This window comes from Oncorhynchus tshawytscha, linkage group LG21 (assembly GCF_018296145.1).
Source record: "Oncorhynchus tshawytscha isolate Ot180627B linkage group LG21, Otsh_v2.0, whole genome shotgun sequence".
Classification (NCBI taxonomy): Eukaryota; Metazoa; Chordata; class Actinopteri; order Salmoniformes; family Salmonidae; genus Oncorhynchus; species Oncorhynchus tshawytscha.
The window spans coordinates 23,270,369-23,290,392 of NC_056449.1; the positions used below are offsets into that span (position 1 = coordinate 23,270,369).

General features: G+C 44.5%; 1 protein-coding gene across 1 annotated transcript in view; it reads left to right on the forward strand.

Moving 5' to 3' along the window:
• LOC112220536 (ecto-NOX disulfide-thiol exchanger 2) overlaps positions 1–20,024 on the forward strand; it is a 250,927-nt gene that overhangs the window by 219,819 nt on the left and 11,084 nt on the right. The window contains 1 exon segment of the mRNA XM_042302850.1: positions 16,895–16,980. Within this exon segment, the coding sequence (XP_042158784.1) occupies positions 16,895–16,980 (86 nt within the window).

Below are 20,024 nucleotides of genomic sequence, written 5' to 3' on the forward strand. Positions count from 1 at the left end.
CTATAGCAAATGCAGCATATGGCATTCATTTTTCACATGTAAATAGCACTTTTCAGCCATTCCATTAGCGCAGCATTTATTTTTCAACTCGAATCAGTGAGCCCAATCAGTTCTCCATGACAACAAAATCATAAACCACAGAGTAGGGCTGGCTTATAAGTAATTTGTTTTGAGGTTATGCTCAGGTAAAACAATTAGTCTAATCTATACTTCCATATTTCCAAGTCCTATTCTTGAAGATCAAGGGGTATAACATTTATTGGAATGACTGGCATTCTGATAGACTTTGGTTTTCAATGTAAAGATATCATTTCATCATACTATTATATGTAGTAGAAAGGGATGGGTTAGAAGAAGACTAAATAACCGACCCATGAAGTAAAATTTAACATCCATATATGGCCAGCTATGTAAACTTTAACATTGATTTACCTTGCAATAGATGTCGTTCAATTGGTAACATACATTGTTGTCTTCTTCTAATGCCTCTTAAGTGGAAAGTAATCTAGAAGTAAATTAATATTATCAGATTACGTTACTGAGTTTGGGTAATACAAAAGTTATGTTACTGATAAATATTTTGGACAGGTAACCAGTAACTGTAACAGATTACATTTAGAAAATAACCTACTCAACCCTGGCTACCTGCCTCCAACCCTGGCTACCTGCCTCCAACCCTGGCTACCTGCCTCCAACCCTGGCTACCTCCTCTTTCCCAGTGTATTGGTATTTCTTAGGAATAGGAGAATGTCATGCCAGAATGATCATATGATTGTCTCAGACATAGTTAGGTAGCTAATGGGGTGCTCCGCTCCCTCCCTCCATGCCGGCCCACTCTGGCTGCTCAGTGAGGTAGAGACTGCTGGTGAGGATTCTGGGTGTTCTCTCTGCCAGAATCGCTCTACATGACGTTTTGTTTGAAGATTAATTGAAGGTAGCACCACAGGGAAAAGGGGACATTGGCTCCTAAGTGAATTCATGAAGAAAGAAAGGTCTGCATCTTTAACTGCTTTATCCCCCTCTAGAGCAGGTAGAGTTAGCTATATGTTTGCTGTAGGTTAGCTATAGGTTAGTTGTAGTTTAGCTGTAGGCAGTGTACATTTTAGCATGTACAGTTTGGTGGGGGGAAAAGTGGGATGCATGCCAGAAAAGCCACAACACTAAACAATACATTAATTGCACGGTAACGGTGACAAACGGTGCCCACAAACTGTTAGGGCCTACATAAAGCTGTCCTAACAGCAGTCCCAACATATTACCACTGCTACACCTGGATATCAGCAGTGAAACAGTTCATTCAGCCTCATTTACTGCCTTTTATAAAAAACATACAGTTGAAGTCAGAAGTTTACATGCACTTAGGTTGGAGTCATTAAAACTAGTTTTTCAACCACTCCACAAATTTCTTGTTAACAAACTATAGTTTTGGCAATTCGGTTAGGACATCTACTTTGTGCATGACACAAGTCATTATTCCAACAATTGTTTACAGACAGATTATTTCACTTATAATTCATCGTATGCCAATTCCAGTGGGTCAGAAGTTTACATACACTAATTAACTGTGCCTTTAAACAGCTTGGAAAATTCCAGAATATGATGTCATGGCCTTAGAAGCTTCTTATAGGCTGATTTCCATGATTTGAGTGAGGTAGAGGTGTGCCTATGGATGTATTTCAAGGCCTACCTTCAAACGCAGTGCCTCTTTGCTTGACATCATGGGAAAATCAAGAGAAATCAGCCAAGACCTCAGAAAATAAATTGGAGACCTCCACAAGTCTGGTTCATCCTTGAGAACATTTTCCAAACGCCTGAAGGTACCACGTTCATCTGTACAAACAATAGTACCCAAGTATAAACACCAAGGGGCCACACAGCCGTCATACCGCTCAGGAAGGAGACGCGCTCTGTCTCCTAGAGATGAACGTACCTTGGTGTGAAAAGTGCAAATCTGGAGGAAACTGGTACAAAAGTATCTATATCTGTCACGCCCTGGTCTAAGTATTTTGTGTTTTTCTTCATGTATTGGGTCAGGCCAGGGTGTGGCATGGGGTTTTTGTATTATGGTGTGTTTTGTCTTGGGGTTTTGGTGTGTATGTATTGGGATTGTAGCTAGTGGGGTTATCTATCAAGTCTATGGCTGTCTGGAGTGGTTCTCAATCAGGCAGGTGTTTATCGTTGTCTCTGATTGGGAACCATATTTAGGCAGCCATATTCTTTGAGTTTGTCGTGGGTGATTGTCCTTAGTGTCTTTGGTCCTGTCTCTGTGTTAGTTTACGCAAGTATAGGCTGTTTCGGTTTTCGTTACGTTATTTGTTTTATAGTGTTTGTATTTAGATTCGTGTTACGTTTGTTGAATAAACATGGATCGCAATCTACACGCTGCATTTTGGTCCGACTCTCCTTCACCACAAGGGAACCGTTACAGAATCACCCACCACCAACGGACCAAGCAGCGTGTCAACAGGCAGGAGCAGCCCAAAGAGGAGATGCGCTATAAGGATTTCTGGACATCCTAAACGGAGAAGGACCCTGGGCTCAGCCTGGAGAATATCGCCGCCCCAAAGAAGAACTGGAGGCGGCGAAAGCAGAGAGGCGCCGGTATGAGGAGGCAGCACGGCGACTCGGAAGGAAGCCTGAGAATCAGCCCCAAAAATGTATTGGGGGGGGGGCTCAGGGAGAGTGTGGCAGAGTCAGGAGTCAGACCTGAGCCAACTCTCCCTGTTTATCGTGAGGAGCCAAGGAGGAGACCAGAACCAGAGCCGGTGTTGGAGGTGAGCGAAACAGAGACTGTGAAGGAGTTAATGGGGAAATTGGAGGAGAGAGAAATGAGGGAGTTGCTGTGTTGGTGCTTTTTGCATGGAATTCGCCCGACGGAACGTGTCGGGGATTTGATGGCACCTGGGTTAGCGCTCCATACTCGTCCTGAGGTGCGTGTTAGTCGGCTGGTGAAGTTGGTGCCAGCCTCACGCACCAGGCCTCCTGTGCACATCCCTAGCCTTGCACGTCCTGTGCCAGCACTGCTCTCAAGATCTCCAGTACGCCTTCACGGTCTAGCCCATCCTGTGCCACCTCTACACTCCAGCCCTCCGCTAGCAGCTCCCCGCACCAGGCTTCCTATGCGTGTTCTCGGTTCAGTACCACCAGTACCAGCACCACGCATCAGGCCTACAGTGCGCCTCGCCTCTCCAGTGCTGCCGGAGCCTTTCTCCTCTCCTGCGCTGCCGGAGTCTCCCGTCTGTTCAGCCATGCCGGAGCCTTTCTCCTCTACAGCGCTGCTGGAGTCTCCCGCCTGTTCAGCGCAGCCAGAGCCTTTCTCCTCTACAGCGCTGCTGGAGTCTCCCGCCTGTTCAGCGCAGCCAGAGCCTTTCTCCTCTACAGCGCTGCTGGAGTCTCCCGCCTGTTCAGCGCAGCCAGAGCCTTTCTCCTCTACAGCGCTGCTGGAGTCTCCCGCCTGTTCAGCGCAGCCAGAGCCTCTCTCCTCTCCTGCGCTGCCGGAGTCTCCCACCTGTTCAGCGCAGCCAGAGCTGCCAGCCTGCATGGAGCAGCCAGAGCTGCCAGCCTGCATGGAGCAGCCAGAGCTGCCAGCCTGCATGGAGAAGCCAGAGCTGCCAGCCGGCATGGGGCAGCCAGAGCTGTCAGTCTGCATAGAGCAGCCAGAGCTGTCAGCCTGCATGGAGCAGCCAGAGCTGTCAGCCTGCATGGAGCAGCCAGAGCTGCCAGCCTGCATGGAGCAGCCAGAGCTGCCAGCCTGCATGAAGCAGCCAGAGCTGTCAGTCTGCATGGAGCAGCCAGAGCTGCCAGTCTGCATGGAGCAGCCAGAGCTGCCAGTCTGCATGGAGCAGCCAGAGCTGCCAGTCTGCATGAAGCAGCCAGAGATGTCAGTCTGCATGGAGCAGCCAGAGCTGTCAGTCTGCATGACACAGCCAGAGCTGTCAGTCTGCATGGAGCAGCCAGAGCTGCCAGTCTGCAAGGAGCTGCCAGTCTGCAAGGAGCTGCCAGTCTGCACGGAGCTGCCAGTCTGCACGGAGCTGTCAGTGTGCAAGGAGCTGCCAGTCTGCACGGGGCTGCCAGTCTGCACGGAGCCGCCAGAGCTGCCAGTCTGTAAGAAGCCGCCAGAGCTGTCAGCCTACATGGAGCAGCCAGAGCCGCTAGTCAGCATGGAGCAGCCAGATCCGTCAGTCTGCCAGGATCCGCCAGTCAGCCAGACTCTTCCAGATCCGCCAGACTCTTCCAGATCCGCCAGTCAGCCAGACTCTTCCAGACCTGCCAGTCAGCCAGACTCTTCCAGATCCGCCAGTCAGCCAGACTCTTCCAGATCCGCCAGTCAGCCAGACTCTTCCAGATCTGCCAGTCAGCCAGACTCTTCCAGATCTGCCAGTCAACCAGACTCTTCCAGATCTGCCAGTCAACCAGACTCTTCCAGATCTGCCAGTCAACCAGACTCTTCCAGATCTGCCAGTCAACCAGACTCTTCCAGATCTGCCAGTCAACCAGACTCTTCCAGATCTGCCAGTCAACCAGACTCTTCCAGATCCGCCAGTCAGCCGGGATCTGCCAGAACTGCCAGTCGGCCAGGATATGCCAGTCGGCCAGGATCCGCCAGTCGGCCAGGATCCGCCAGATCCGCCAGTCAGCCAGGATCTGCCAGTCAGCCAGGATCTGCCAGTCAGCCAGGATCTGCTGAAACCACCAGCCAGCCAGGATCTGGTAGATCTACCTACCTGCCTGAGCTTCCTCTCACTCCTGAGCTTCCTCTCACTCCCGAGCTTCCTCTCACTCCCGAGCTTCCTCTCACTCCCGAGCTTTCTCTCACTCCCGAGCTTTCTCTCACTCCCGAGCTTTCTCTCACTCCCGAGCTTTCTCTCACTCCCGAGCTTTCTCTCACTCCCGAGCTTCCCCTCAGTCCCGAGCTGCCTCAGTCCCGAGCTGTCCTTCAGTCCCGATCTGCTCCTCAGTCCAGTGGGTTTCTGGGTGAGGACTACTAGGCCATGGTCGGCGGCGAGGGTGGACTATCCAGGGACGCGAGGAGAGGGGACTAAGACATTGACTGAGTGGGTTCCACGTCCCGCGCCGGAGCCGCCACCATGGACAGACGCCCACCCGGACCCTCCCTATTGTTTTGAGGTGCGTTCGGGAGTCCGCAACTTAGGGGGGTTCTGTCACGCCCTGGTCTAAGTATTTTGTGTTTTTCTTCATGTATTGGGTCAGGCCAGGGTGTGGCATGGGGTTTTTGTATTATGGTGTGTTTTGTCTTGGGTTTTGGTGTGTATGTATTGGGATTGTAGCTAGTGGGGTTATCTAGCAAAGTCTATGGCTGTCTGGAGTGGTTCTCAATCAGAGACAGGTGTTTATCGTTGTCTCTGATTGGGAACCATATTTAGGCAGCCATATTCTTTGAGTTTGTCGTGGGTGATTGTCCTTAGTGTCTTTGGTCCTGTCTCTGTGTTAGTTTACGCAAGTATAGGCTGTTTCGGTTTTCGTTACGTTATTTGTTTTATAGTGTTTGTATTTAGATTCGTGTTACGTTTGTTGAATAAACATGGATCGCAATCTACACTCTGCATTTTGGTCCGACTCTCCTTCACCACAAGAGAACCGTTACAATATCCACAGTTAAACGAGTCCTATATAATATAACTTGAAATGCCACTCAGCAAGGAAGAAGCCACTGCTCCAAAACCGCCATAAAAAAAGCCAGACTGCGGTTTGCAACTGCACATGAGGACAAAGATCGTACTTTTTGGAGAAATATCCTCTGGTTTGATGAAACAAAAATAGAACTGTTTGGCCATAATGACCATCATTATGTTTGGAGGAAAAAGGGCGAGGCTTGCAAGCCGAAGAACACCATCCCAACCATGAAACATGGGGATGACAGCCTCATGTTGTGAGGGTGCTTTGCTGCAGGTCAGGAAGTTAAAGCTTGCTCGCAAATGGGTCTTCCAAATGGACAATGACCCCAAGCATACTTCCAAAGTTGTGGCAAAATGGCTTAAGGACAACAAAGTCAAGGTATTGGAGTGGCCATCACAAAGCCTTGACCTCATTCCTATAGAAAATTTGTGGGCAGAACTGAAAAAGTGTGTGCGAGCAAGAAGGCCTATAAACCTGACTCAGTTACACCAGCTCTGTCAGGAGGAATGGGCCAAAATTCACCCAACTTATTGTGACCCAAGTTAAACAATTTAAAGGCAATGCTACCAAATACTAATCTGACCCACTGGGAATGTGATGAAATAAATAATAGCTGAAACAAGTGATTCTCTCTACTATTATTCTGGCATTTCACATTCTTACAATAAAGTGGTGATCCTAACTGACCTAAAACAGGGAACATTTACTCAGATTAAATGTCAGGAATTGTGAAAAACTGAGTTCAATGTATTTGGCTAAGGTGTATGTAAACTTCCAACTTCAACTGTAGCTGATATGGCTGACCTGCTTAAACAAATGTGGTTTCTAATGACAATTGAGATATACAATCTATGGCGTAAGGGGACGACAAGCGCCTAAGAGGCAAATCCGTAAATTCGAATAAGACATTAATGAGCGAGCTAGGACGGACGTAGTCAACAGTAACTATTTGTGAAGCTTTGGCCTCACCTTGTTGTGCTGTGCTCACTTGAACAGGAAGGTGTTGCGGCGCTCCTGTGTGGGCAAATTCTGTCATCAAAGTCTGGCAGTCTCTGGATTTATGGTGCTTTCAAAATAACTGTGAACTCGGGAAAAAAAAAACAGGTCGAATCATGCTGACGTCATTGATCTTCAGGTCGTAGCTCTAGAAAAGAGGACAGATTTACAATTCCGAGTTGGATGAATGTTCAAAGCGTATTTTTCCAGTCGGTGCTTGTTTATTCCTGACTTCCCAAATGTCTTGAACTCACTGAAATCAAGTTTTCGCAGTTCCGAGTTAACAGCTGATTTGAGCACAGCACAAATTGTGCTTCATTGACCGCATGACCAATGTTGAATGTTTATCATTTTAATCTTGGAAAAGAGCCCCTTAATCCCAGATTTGGGACCACAAAGCCACTGTCACTGATTCCTTACAAAACACTCATTGTTGATTTTGCGATTTCCAACTTGTGTAATGTTTACGTCCAATGGCCGATGAGCACCGATTCGTTTTATCTATAATTTCTCTTCATTATTTATCTTCACATGAAAAGGATTAAAAAGGATTTGACTGCTAGCTACATTTTTGAAAGTATGATATTGACATGCTGCTGTACATATAACGTGATTTGACGTCATTGTATCTGTGGCCAATGACCTTGAGCCTTCTTGGATGGGCACTTCTAATGTAACTCTATGGCAGAACCCAAAGGGCGAGAATGTTTTGAGGTGACGTATTGTCCCCATGAGAGAACACAAGCAACGCTCTGTGTTTTCTGCTGGCTTGCCCCACCATCACAGAAAGCACTGAGCTAGGCTGAAACACCTGCATTTTGGAGCTGTATTACTTAAGAAAATAAAAAAGAGACCATGTTTGTATGCGGCTTTATTAACTCAAATATAAGATGGCGCTGGAATAGAAGGCTGACGTGTTCCTAACCAATTGTGTTTTTTTGTTTGTTTCTTTGTTGTTTGTAACTTATTTTTTTAAACTTTTTTGTACATAATGTTGCTGTTATGACCGAAAATAACTTGACATCAGAACTGGGATTACTCACCACGAACAGGCAGAATCCTTTTTTTCCTTTAATGAGTCTGACAAGCCCGACGTGAATGACATACTGCTTTCCCGGGAACAGGTCCAGATCCCCCTCATTTGTGTGAAGAGAAGGCACAGAAAAAGGGTCCGGAGGGCGGGCTGCCTTCTGAGAATTCATAGACGATCGAATAAACCCCCACTGCCTTCCATTCTGCTAGCAAACGTGCAATCTTTGGAAAATAAAATCAATGACCTACACGGAAGCTTAAACTACCAACGGGACATTCAAAACTGTAATATCTTATGCTTCACGGAGTCGTGGCCGAGCGACGACATTATCAACATACAGCTGGCTGGTTATACTCTGTATCGGCAGGCTAGAACAGCGGCGTCTGGTAAGACAAGGGGCAGCAGACAATGTATTTTTGGAAATAACAGCTGGTGCGCCATATTTAAGGAAGTCTCAAGGTTTTGCTCGCCTAAGGTAGAGTATCTCATGATAAGCTGTAGACCACACTATCTATCTAGAGGGTTTTCATCTGTATGTTTTGTAGCTGTCTACAAACCACCACAGACTGATGCTGGCAAACAGGAAAACACTCACCCAGAGGCGGCACTCCTAGTGGCCGGTGACTTTAATGTAGGGAAACTTAAATCCGTCTTACCAAATCTCTAAGCATGTTGTATGTGCAACCAGAGGGAAAAAACCCTGGATCACCTTTACTCCACACACAGAGATGCATACAAAGCTCTCCATTTGGCAAATCTGACTATAATTCTATCCTCCTGTTTCCTGCTTACAAGCTAAAATTAAATCAGGAAGCATCAGTGACTTGATCAATAAAAAGTACTTGAGATGAAGCAGATGCAAAGCTACAGGACTCTTTTGCTGGCACAGACTGGAATATGTTCCGGGATTTCTCCAATGGCATTAAGGAGTACACCACATCGGTCATTGGCTTCATCAATAAGTGCATCAATGACGTCATCCCCACAGTGACCATACGTACATACCCCAACCAGAAGCCATGGATTACAGGCAGCATCCCACTGAGCTAAAGGCTAGAGCTTCTGATTTCAAGGAGCAGGACTCGGAAGCTTATAAGAAATCCTGCTATGCCCTCCGACGAATCATCAAACAGGCAATGCGTCAATACAGGACTAAGATTGAATTGTCCTACACCGGTTCTGACGCTTGTCAGATGTGGCAGGGCTTGCAAGCCAATAAAGACTACAAAGGCAAGCACAGCCAAGTGACACAATCCTACCAGACGAGCTAAACTACTTATATGCTCACTTCGAGGCAAGCAACACTGAAACATGCATGAGAGCAGCAGTTGTTCCGGAAGATCCCGCTCTCCGCAGCCGATGAGAGTAAGACCTTTTAACAGGTCAACATTCACAAGATCACAGGGCCAGACAGATTACCAGGACGTGTACTGCGAGCATGCGCTGACCAACTGGCAAGTGTCTTCACTGACATTTCCAACCTCTCCCTGTCTGTAATACCAACAATGTTTTAAGCAGACCACCATAGTCCCTGTGCCCAGGAACACTAAGGTAACCTGCCTAAATGACTACTGACCCGTAGCACTCACGTCTGTAGCCATGAAGTGCTTTGAAAGGCTGGTCATGGCTCACATCAACACCATTATCCCAAAAACCCTAGACCCACTCCAATTTCCCTCAACGTGATCAAGACAAAGTAGATGATTGCGGACTAGAGGAAAAAGAGGACTGAGCACGCCCCCATTAACATCGACGGGGCTGCAGTGGAGCTTGTTGAGAGCTTCAAGTTCCTTGGTGTCCATATCACCAACAAACTAACATGGTCCAAGTACACCAAGACAGTCGTGAGGGGGGCACGATAAAACCTATTCCCCCTCAGAAGACTGAAAATTTGGCATGGGTCCTCAGATCCTGAAAATATACTGCAGCTGCACCATCGAAAGCATCCTGACTGGTTACATCACTGCCTGGTATGGCAACTGCTCGGCCTCCAACCGCAAGGCACTACAGAGAGTAATGCGTATGACCCAGTACATCACTGGGGCCAAGCTTCCTGCCTTTCAGGACCTCTATACCAGATGATGTCAGAGGAAGGCCCTAAGAATAGTCAGGCTACAATCACCCAGTCATAGACTGTTCTCTCTGCTACCGCACGGCAAGCGGTACCGGAGTGCTAAGTCTAGGTCCAAGAGGCTTCTAAACAGCTTCTATCCCCAAGACTCCTGAACATCTAATAAAATGGCTACCCAGAATATTTGCATTGCCCCCCTCTTTTACACCGCTGCTACCCTGTTGTTATCATCTATGCATAGTCACTTTAGTAACTCTACCTACATACATATTACCTTAATTACCTCAACTAACTGGTGCCCCTGCACATTGACTCTGTACAGGTACCCCCCTGTATATTGTCTGCTATTGTAATTTTACTTCTGCTCTTTAATTACTTGTTACTTTTGTTTCTTATTCTTATTCATATTTTGAGTAAGCATTTCACTGTAAGGTTTAGATCTGTTGTATTTAGCGCATGTGACTATGACTGATTTTTTTTTACATTGTTTGCAAACTGATGTGTGACACATAAATTAATTAATGCCAAAATAACATGCAAAACAGGCAAGCCCAAAGTTGTATTTTATCATTTTTTTGCAAAAAATGTGTGGCTAAAAATTGACGGGTTGCCACTGGCTGAAGGTTAGCTGCAGGTTAGCAATAGGTTAGCTGTAGGTTAACTGTAGCGAAATGTCGGCTATTCTCGGATGCTATTTACGTGAAATCAAAGAAAATTAATTGGCCATAAAAAAAGAGACGCCCTTTGCTGTGCACTTCATAGCTGATTGTTTAGCTGAAGGTGTCCTGTAACACTGTGCCAAGTGACAATTTTCTCTGTTGTGGTATTTTCTTATTGATTTAACATATTTGGCTTGTGGTTAAGCTGCTGGACACAAACACAAACAGTTATCTAACCTCAGAGGCTTGCATCAGTGTAGAGTTTTCTTTGTTTTACTAATGACACTTTTGCTTCTCTCAACAGGAGTATAGCCTACTTGGCGGCCTCCATTTTCTATTTAAGTGCATAGATGTTATGTATTTTTTTTGCCCATGCCCCTGTTCCGAGACAGGGGCATGATAATGGTTTATTCGAAATCAAAACTAATTTCACACATGTATTATTTAGTATATGAAAGACAACATTAAATTAAGAATAGTCTGATGGGTGACAATATTAGCCTAGCACTTGTGAATGATATAAACTCAAAAACATTTTTTTCCCTTTTTCAGGACCCTGTCATTCAAAGATAATTTGTACAAATCCAAATAACTTCACAGATCTTCATTGTAAAGGGTTTAAACACAGTTTCCCATGCTTGTTCAATGAACCATAAACAATTAATGAACATGCACCCGTGGAACGGTCGTTAAAACACTAACAGCTTACAGACGGTAGGCAATTAAGGTCACAGTTATGAAAATTTAGGACACTAAAGAGGCCTTTCTACTGACTCTGAAAAGCACCCACAGAAAGATGCCCAGGGTCCCTGCTCATCTGTCTGAACATGCCTTAGGCATGCTGCAAGGAGGCATGAGGACTGCAGATGTGGCCAGGGCAAGAATTGCAATGTTCGTACTGTGAGACACCTTAGACAGCGCTACAGGGAGACAGGTCGAACAGCTGATCGTCCTCACAGTGGCAGACTACGTGTAACAACACCTGCACAGTATTGGTACATTCGAACATCACACCTGCGGGACAGGTACAGGATGGCAACAACTGCCCGAGTTATACCAGGAACGCACAATCCCTCCATCAGTGCTCAGACTGTCCGCAATAAGCTGAGAGAGGCTGGACTGAGGGCTTGTAGGCCGGTTGTGAAGGCAGGTACTCACCAGACCTCACCAGCAACAACGTCGCCTATGGGCACAAACCTACCGTTGCTGGACCAGACAGGACTGGCAAAAAGTGCTCTTCACTGACAAGTCACGGTTTTGTCTCCCCAGGGGTGATGGTCGGATTCACGTTCATAGTCGAAGGAATGAGCATTACACCGAGGCCTGTACTCTGGAGCGGGTTCGATTTGGAGGTGGAGGGTCCGTCATGGTCTGTGAGCGGTGTGTCACAGCATCATTGGACTGAGCTTGTTGTCATTGCAGGCAATCTCAATGCTGTGCGTTACAGGGAAGACCTCCTCCCTCATGTGGTACCCTTCCTGCAGGCTCATCCTTGCATGAACCTCCAGCATGACAATGCCACCAGCCATACTGTTGGTTCTGTGCGTGATTTCCTGCAAGAGAGGAATGTCAGTGTTCTGCCATGGCCAGCGAAGAGCCCGGATCTCAATCCCATTGAGCACGTCTGGGACCTGTTGGATTGGAGGGTGAGGGCTAGGGCCATTCCCCCCAGAATTGTCTGGGAACTTGCAGGTGCCTTGGTGGAAGAGTGGGGTAACATCTCACAGCAAGAACTCAAGAACTGGCAAATGGTGCAGAACTGGTGCAGTCCATGAGGAGGAGATGCACTGCAGTACTTAATGCAGCTGGTGGCCACACCAGATACTGACAGTTACTTTTGATTTTGACCCCCCCCCCCCCTTTGTTCAGGGGCACATTATTCCATTTCTGTTAGTCACATGTCTGTGGAACTTTTGCTTAAGTTTGCTGAAAATAAACGCAGTTGACAGTGAGAGTACGTTTCTTTTTTTGAATGATGCCCAGCTGGTTAAGGCAAGAAACAGCGCATTCCTTATTTTTTTGACTTTTTCAACTCATAGTCCAACACCTCATGTAGCCTAGCCCATAGGCCTATATGTTTTGATAAGGTTTGTATCACAACTAAAGTGGCCAAATAACTTATTAAAATGAATCACATTAATCCGCTTTACAACTAGTCTAGATCCTAATTGGCATACATAGGCGGCACGTGAGTTTCGAGTTTGGAGAAGATCATTTTCACCATAAAAATGCACCTTTATAATAAAGCATTACATGCATAATCACATTTGTGGTCACTTTTGAGAGCAGTGTTGTCCTGCTAATTGATAACATTTTAGAACATTCGCGCTTATAGCCTACTGATACTGTATGTGCTCATTCCCATGCTCATAATGTGAAGAAATAGCTAAATGTTCTGATCTGTTGCATCAGCCTCATTGCTATAAAAAAAATGTTTTGATGCAAGTGGTTGTATTAATTTGGGATCTATCTCATCCCACAACTGTTGTAGAGTATGTTTTGGAATATTTATTTCTTGTTATAAGTTGATCAATAGAATAGGTCAACTTTTGTACTATGGGCGAGAGCAGATTGACATAGGCTAGTGATTTTGCTGTTCGTTAGGCCTACTCATCTTGTTGGCTGACAAAAGGTAGGCTAAATGTGGACAGTTCTTCTACACTATATATGCAAACGTATGTGGACACCCCTTCAAATTAGTGGAACCGGCATTTCAGCCACACTCATTACTGACAGGTGTATAAAATCGAGCACACTGCCATGCAATCTCCATAGCCAAACATTGGCAGTAGAATGGCCTTACTGAAGAGCTCAGTGACTTTCAACATGGCACCGTCATAGGATGCCACCTTTCCAACAAATCAGTTCATCAAATTTCTGCCCTGCTAGAGCTGCCCCGGTCAAGTGTATGTAACAGTAATGCTGTTATTGTGAATTGGAAACGGCTATGACTCCGCCGCGAAGTGTTAGGCCACACAAGCTCACAGAACGGGACCGCTGAGTGCTGAAGCATGTAAAAATCATCTGTCCTCAGTTGCAACACTCACTACCAAGTTCCAAACTGCCTCTGGAAGCAACGTCAGCACAACTGTTGGTTGGGAGCTCCATGAAATGGGTTTCCATGGCTGAGTAGCAGCACACATGCCTAAGATTACCATGCATAATGCCAAGCGTCGGAATTGGACAGATTCGCCGCAATTGGACTCTGGAACAGTGAACCGCTTTCTCTGGAGTGATGAATCACACTTCACCATCTGACAGTCAGACGGAAGAATCTGGGTTTGGCGGATGCCAGGACACTACTTGCCCCAATGCATAGTGCCAACCGTAAAGTTTGGCGTAGGAGTCAATAATGGTCTGGGACTGTTTTTCATGGTTCGGGGTAGGCCAGTGAAGGGAAATCTGAATGCTAAAGCATACGTACAATGACATTCTAGACCATTCAGTGTTTCCAACTTTGTGGCAACAGTTTGGGGAAGGCCCTTTCCTCTATCAGCATGACAATGCCCACGTGCACAAAGCTAAGTCCATACAGAAATGCAGTCTTGACCTCAACCCCATCGAACACTTTTGGGATGAATTAGAATGCTGACTGCGAGCCAGACCTAATCGCCCAACATCAGTGCCTGACCTCAGTAATGCTCTTGTGGCTGAATGGAAGCAAGTCCCTGCAGGAATGATGCAACATCTAGTGGAAAGCCTTCCCAGAAGAGTGGAGGCTGTTATAGCAGCAAAGGTGGGACCAACTCCATATTAATGCCCATGATTTTGGAATGAGATGTTTGACGAGCATACTTTTGGTCACATAGCATAACATCTTCAATATGCACCTCGAAATTCGATAAGATGGACAGTTGCGCCCCCCCCATGTGTCTGTCTTCTTAGCTGAGATGGGAATTATAATTATTCATTATTATTATAATATAATTATTATATTCATCCCAAGTGTAAGGGGTGCATGTTGGTGGCAGGGAAGTCAGGTGCAGGAGAACGAACTTGGTGTAAACGGAGTTGTTTATTAAATGCTGACAAAACTCCAAAACAACCAAAATGTACAAAATAACAAAGTGGGTACAAAACCCGTCGCACACCAACACTAAATAGCACATCACATACAATCAAAACAATCTGCAATAAGAACATGAGCAGAAACAGAGGGTTAAATAGACAACATGTAATTGATGGGATTGGAACCATGTGTGAAGAAAGACATGACACAAACAATGGAAAATGAAAAATGGATCAGTGATGGCTAGAAAGTCGGTGATGTCTACTGCCGAACACCGCCCGAACAAGGAGAGGGACCGACTTCGGCGGAAGTCATGACACCAAGGGCACAATGGCCAATTTGGCAGCAAAAGGAATGGATTTTTTTAGGGGGCATTATGGCCACAAAAGGGGGATGCTACTGAGAAATTCAAGGCCTGGTGAGAATATTATCAAGTGCTTGTCAAATTGTGAATGAGATACTGATGAAGTGTGTGCAGCCTGCGCAAGAAACAAATCAGAGCTCATGCCTTTCATACGACTTTTGTCAAATCCTCTTTAGTCGCATCATTTAACCTTAAAATGTATAAATATCTAAACATATAGCTCAGTGTTCGTATCACAACTAAAGTTGTATATATAACCTGTTTCTTTGTTCACCACTCAAAACAGTATATCCGCATGTGTGCACTTCCTTGGAAATCACTTGGAGAAAATATCCTTTCTATTTTATTCAGCTATGTTCAACCTTCATGCTATAAAATAATACAAAATAATGCCACGGAATTCTAGGCAAATCTTTTCTGCTAAATGAGCTATTGTAGCCCACAGCCATATGGCATAGCCATATCATGGCCTAACATAAGGACAACTCAGAGCATGCTATTCTGTTCTTCTGAAATAGACTACATTTTCTTCATGTTTCTTTAGACTTGTGTATAATAAATTATGGATTTATTGTGACGGTGTAGGCTATATTTATTCTACTTTTTAAAATGTAGATGTTCCAAAGGTCTGCATCAGTGGCTTCTAGGCGAAGCATCACTAAATACAGTGCATTCGGAAAGTATTCAAATCCCTTGACCTCCACATTTTATCACTACAGACTTATTACTTTACAGTTTTTTCCTCATCAATCTACACACAATACCTCATAATGCCAAAGCAAAAGCAGGTTTTTATAAATGTTTGCTAATATATATTTTTAAAAATAAACAAATATGTTACATTTATATACACTACCGTTCAATGCTGATGTTGAGACTGGTGTTTTGCTGGTACTATTTAATGAAGCGGCCAGTTGAGGATTTGTGAAGCGTCACTCTAGGGATGGTGCCAGGTTTCCTCCAGATGCTTGGCATTCAGGCCAAAGAGTTCAATCTTGGTTTCATTGGACCAGACAATCTGGTTTCCCATGGTCTGAGAGTCCTTTAGCTGCCTTTTGGCAAAACTCTAAGCGGGCTGCCATGTGCCTTTTACTGAGAGGTGTCTTCCAACTGGCCACTCTACCATAAAGGCCTAGTGGAGTGCTGCAGAGATGGTTGTCCTCCTGGAAGGTTCTCCCATCTCTACAGAGGAATGCTGGAGCTCTGTCAGAGTGACCATTAGGTTCTTGGTCACCTCCCTGACCAAGGCCCTTCTCCCCCGATTGCTCAGTTTGGCCGAGCAGCCAGCTTTAAGAAGAGTCTTGGTGGTTCCAAACTTCCATTTAACTATGATGGAGGCCACTGTGTTTTGGGGAACCTTCAATGCTGCAGAAAGTTTTTGGTACCCTTCCCCAGATCTTTGCCTTGACACGATCCTGCCTCGGAGCGCTACGGACAATTCCTTCCACCTCATGGCTTGGTTTTTGCTCTGACATGCAGTGTCAACTGTGGGATATTATACAGCAGATGTGTGCCTTTTCAAATAATGTCCAATCAGTTGAATTTACCACAGATGGACTCCAATCAAGTTGTAGAAACATCTCAAGGATGATCAATGGAAACAGGATGCACCTGAGCTCAATTTTCGAGTCTCATAGCAAAGGCTCTGAATATTTTTGGTATTTCAGTTTTTTTTTGTATATTTGCTAATTTTTCTAAAAACCTGTATTCACTTTGTCATCACTTTGTTTAATTAAATCATTTTAGTATAAGGCTGTAACGTAACAAAATGTAGAGAAAGTGAAGGGGTCTGAATACATTCCGAATGCACTGTATGTCACGGGTAAGCGTATCCGAGCATACGTGCCCTATCCGAGCATAGAAGATGACGCGCTAGGTTAGCTGTAGGTCAGTTGTATGTTAGCTATAGGTTAATAGAATACAGTTTGATACTCTTATGTCTATTGGATGGCATATTCTCGCTGGCTTTCATTTTGGACAGATGGGTAAATCAACACTCAGACTGAATTGAGGTGTTTGTACATATGATTGTAGGGTTGTAGTTTTTGAGAATTAAACTACATGTTAATATGGTATTCCAGTTTGATTGACAGCTGTATTGATGTCTCTGTTTGTTCTTCCTCAGGGATCATCTCTACGTTCCTCCATGTCCACCCGTTTGGAGCCAGCATCGAATACATCTTCTCTTACCTACAGCAGCTGGACACCAAGGTACTGCTGGCACACACACACTGACACACACATACACATTCTCACACACACACACACACACACACACACACACACACACACACACACACACACACACACACACACACACACACACACACACACACACACACACACAGCCACACATGAAGCTGCCAGTGATCAACCATTTTCAGCTACAATAAGGATTTACAACATTAACAATGTCTACACTGTATTTCTCATCAATTTGATGTTATGTTAATTGACAAAAAAAATGGCTTTTCTTTAAAAAACAAGGACATTTCTAAGTGGCGCCAAACGGTAGTGTATATCTAGCTGTTAGATAACATATTTTGATGGAATGGCTTGTGCTTGTAAAAATCCAGAGTGCATTGAGAGAATGTTGGGAAAAGATATTGATTCCTTTCTAAACATAGCAATGTGAATACAAAGAGGACTCGGACCACATAATAGCTTATGTCAACTCGCAAAATTAGGTTTTTTGATTTTAGGTTTTACTCATAAATACACAAAAAAGTTTGTTCTATCAGTTATACAATAAATATTATTGGGATTATTGGGTAGTCAGGCTGACCCCTAGTGTTCGCTTGAAGTTATTTAGGGATGATGAGGTTGTGGCAATGTGAAGATAAGAATTCCAGAGTATGGTACCTGTATATCTGAAAGAGAATTGACTATGTGAGGTGCGGCAATGGGGAGGGTGAAGGTTATTGCAGTGTCTTATGTTAAATAGATGGATTTCAGAATTAACCTGGAAGAATCCATTGAAGGGTTTAGATAAACTGTCTAAGAATGAGTATTTGTAGATGAAAGTGCATACTTGGCGTACACGAATGTCGTAAATAGACAAGAAATTGAGTTTCTTTAAACAAAGGTGTAGATGGAGCCAGGTAATGACAAGTGGTGGTTAAGTCTTGCTGTATGATGAGTAATTTGTGTTGGTAGGAGTCCTATGTACTATCCCAGACAATATTATAGTTAATGAGGTATGGATAAATGAAGCTATAGTAAAGAGTTAGGAAGCAAGCCTGATGAACCAAACCACTAATATTTATGACAAATTGAATATGATCTTTCCAGGATTACTTTTCATCAACTAGAACTCGGGGGAATCTAGTGGATGTGACTTGTTCCATTTCATTACCACCAATTTAGATTCTGGCTCTTTTTTTTTTACAATATTTCTTATTCTTACTAGTGAATACAATAAAGTTAGATTTTTTCACATTTAAAGATAATTTGTTTATCTGACACCATTCCAAAGATGTGGCCATACCTGAGTTGGCTTCATTAATTAGTGAACCAACATTCTTGTGCAATAAAATCAAATTGGTGTCATCAGCAAAGAGAAGGGGAAGTACGGTAGAAGACACAGCAGCAAGGTCATTGATATAAATTAGGAATAACAAAGGTCCAATTATACAACCCTGTGGCACACTGCAGGATGACTTGACCCTGGTAAATGCACAGCCGTTTGCATAAACACATTGTTCTCTATCATAAACATAATTATATAATAAATAATATATATAATCATGGAAACCTTAATAATACAATTTAGAGAGTAATATTTCATGATCAACCGTGTCAAACGCTTTGGATAAATCTAAAAAGATTCCAAGAGCGTATTCATTGTTGTCAAGGGCTGTAAAGCTTTTATCCACAAGTTGCAGATGAGACATATCTGTGGAGTAGGTTTTACGAAAACCTTATTGGTGCTCATATAGAATACAGTGTTGATTTAAATGTTTCAACATTCTCTTATCCACCATTTTTCTAGGAGTTTTGTCACAAACGCCTGGAGTGGTGGGTGCAGAGTCAAATGCAGAGAGCAGAGAATACTGGGGAAACCGACTTTATTAGGATTCCCAAAACCAACGCCCAAAACAACGGGCGAAAAATCAACAGAAAATAGTCCAACCCAACACAGGGCACAAACGGACAGGAACACAACACACACAACCTGACTAACAGAAAAACAATCCCGCACAAAAATAGGCGGCCTAACAGGCTTAAATAGACATGAATCAAGAAACGAAATAAGAGACAGGTGCAACCAATAAGACCAAACAAACAGAAAAGGAAAAGGGGATCGGTGGCGGCTAGTAGAGTGGCGACGACGAGCGCCGAGCGCCGCACGAACAGGAAGAGGAGCCAACTTCGGTGGGAGTCGTGACAATTTTAGAAAAACATGGTGGTGCAGATATTGGACGATAATTTGTTAAAGATCCCAGATTTATAGAGGGGTATAACTTCGGTCATTTTCAAATCTTCAGGAACAATACCAGTTTGCATAGATTAGGTGAAGATATACGTTTGAGGCTCAGTAATCGAGGAAGACACTGATTTCACCAAAGAGGCACCAATCTCATCATGACCTGCTGCTGATATCTTTAAATGACCAATTACCTCCATCACCTCCATTACATCAGGAGGATCAAACTGAAGCATCTTAAAGCGCTATAAAAGACACCTGTCCACAACCTCAAACAGTCACACTCCAAACTCCACTATGGCCAAGACCAAAGAGCTGTCAAAGGACACCAGAAACAAAATTGTAGACCTGCACCAGGCTGGGAAGACTGAATCTGCAATAGGTAAGCAGATGGGTTTGAAGAAATCAACTGTGGGAGCAATTATTAGGAAATGGAAGACATACAAGACCACTGATAATCTCCCTCGATCTGGGGCTCCACGCAAGATCTCACCCCGTGGGGTCAAAATGATCACAAGAACGGTGAGCAAAAATCCCAGAACCACACGGGGGGACCTAGTGAATGACCTGCAGAGAGCTGGGACCAAAGTAACAAAGCCTACCATCAGTAACACACTACGCCGCCAGGGATTCAAATCTTGCAGTGCCAGACGTGTCCCCCTGCTTAAGCCAGTACATGTCCAGGCCCGTCTGAAGTTTGCTAGAGAGCATTTGGATGATCCAGAAGAAGATTGGGAGAATGTCATATGGTCAGATGAAACCAAAATATAACTTTTTGGTAAAAACTCAACTCGTCGTGTTTGGAGGACAAAGAATGCTGAGTTGCATC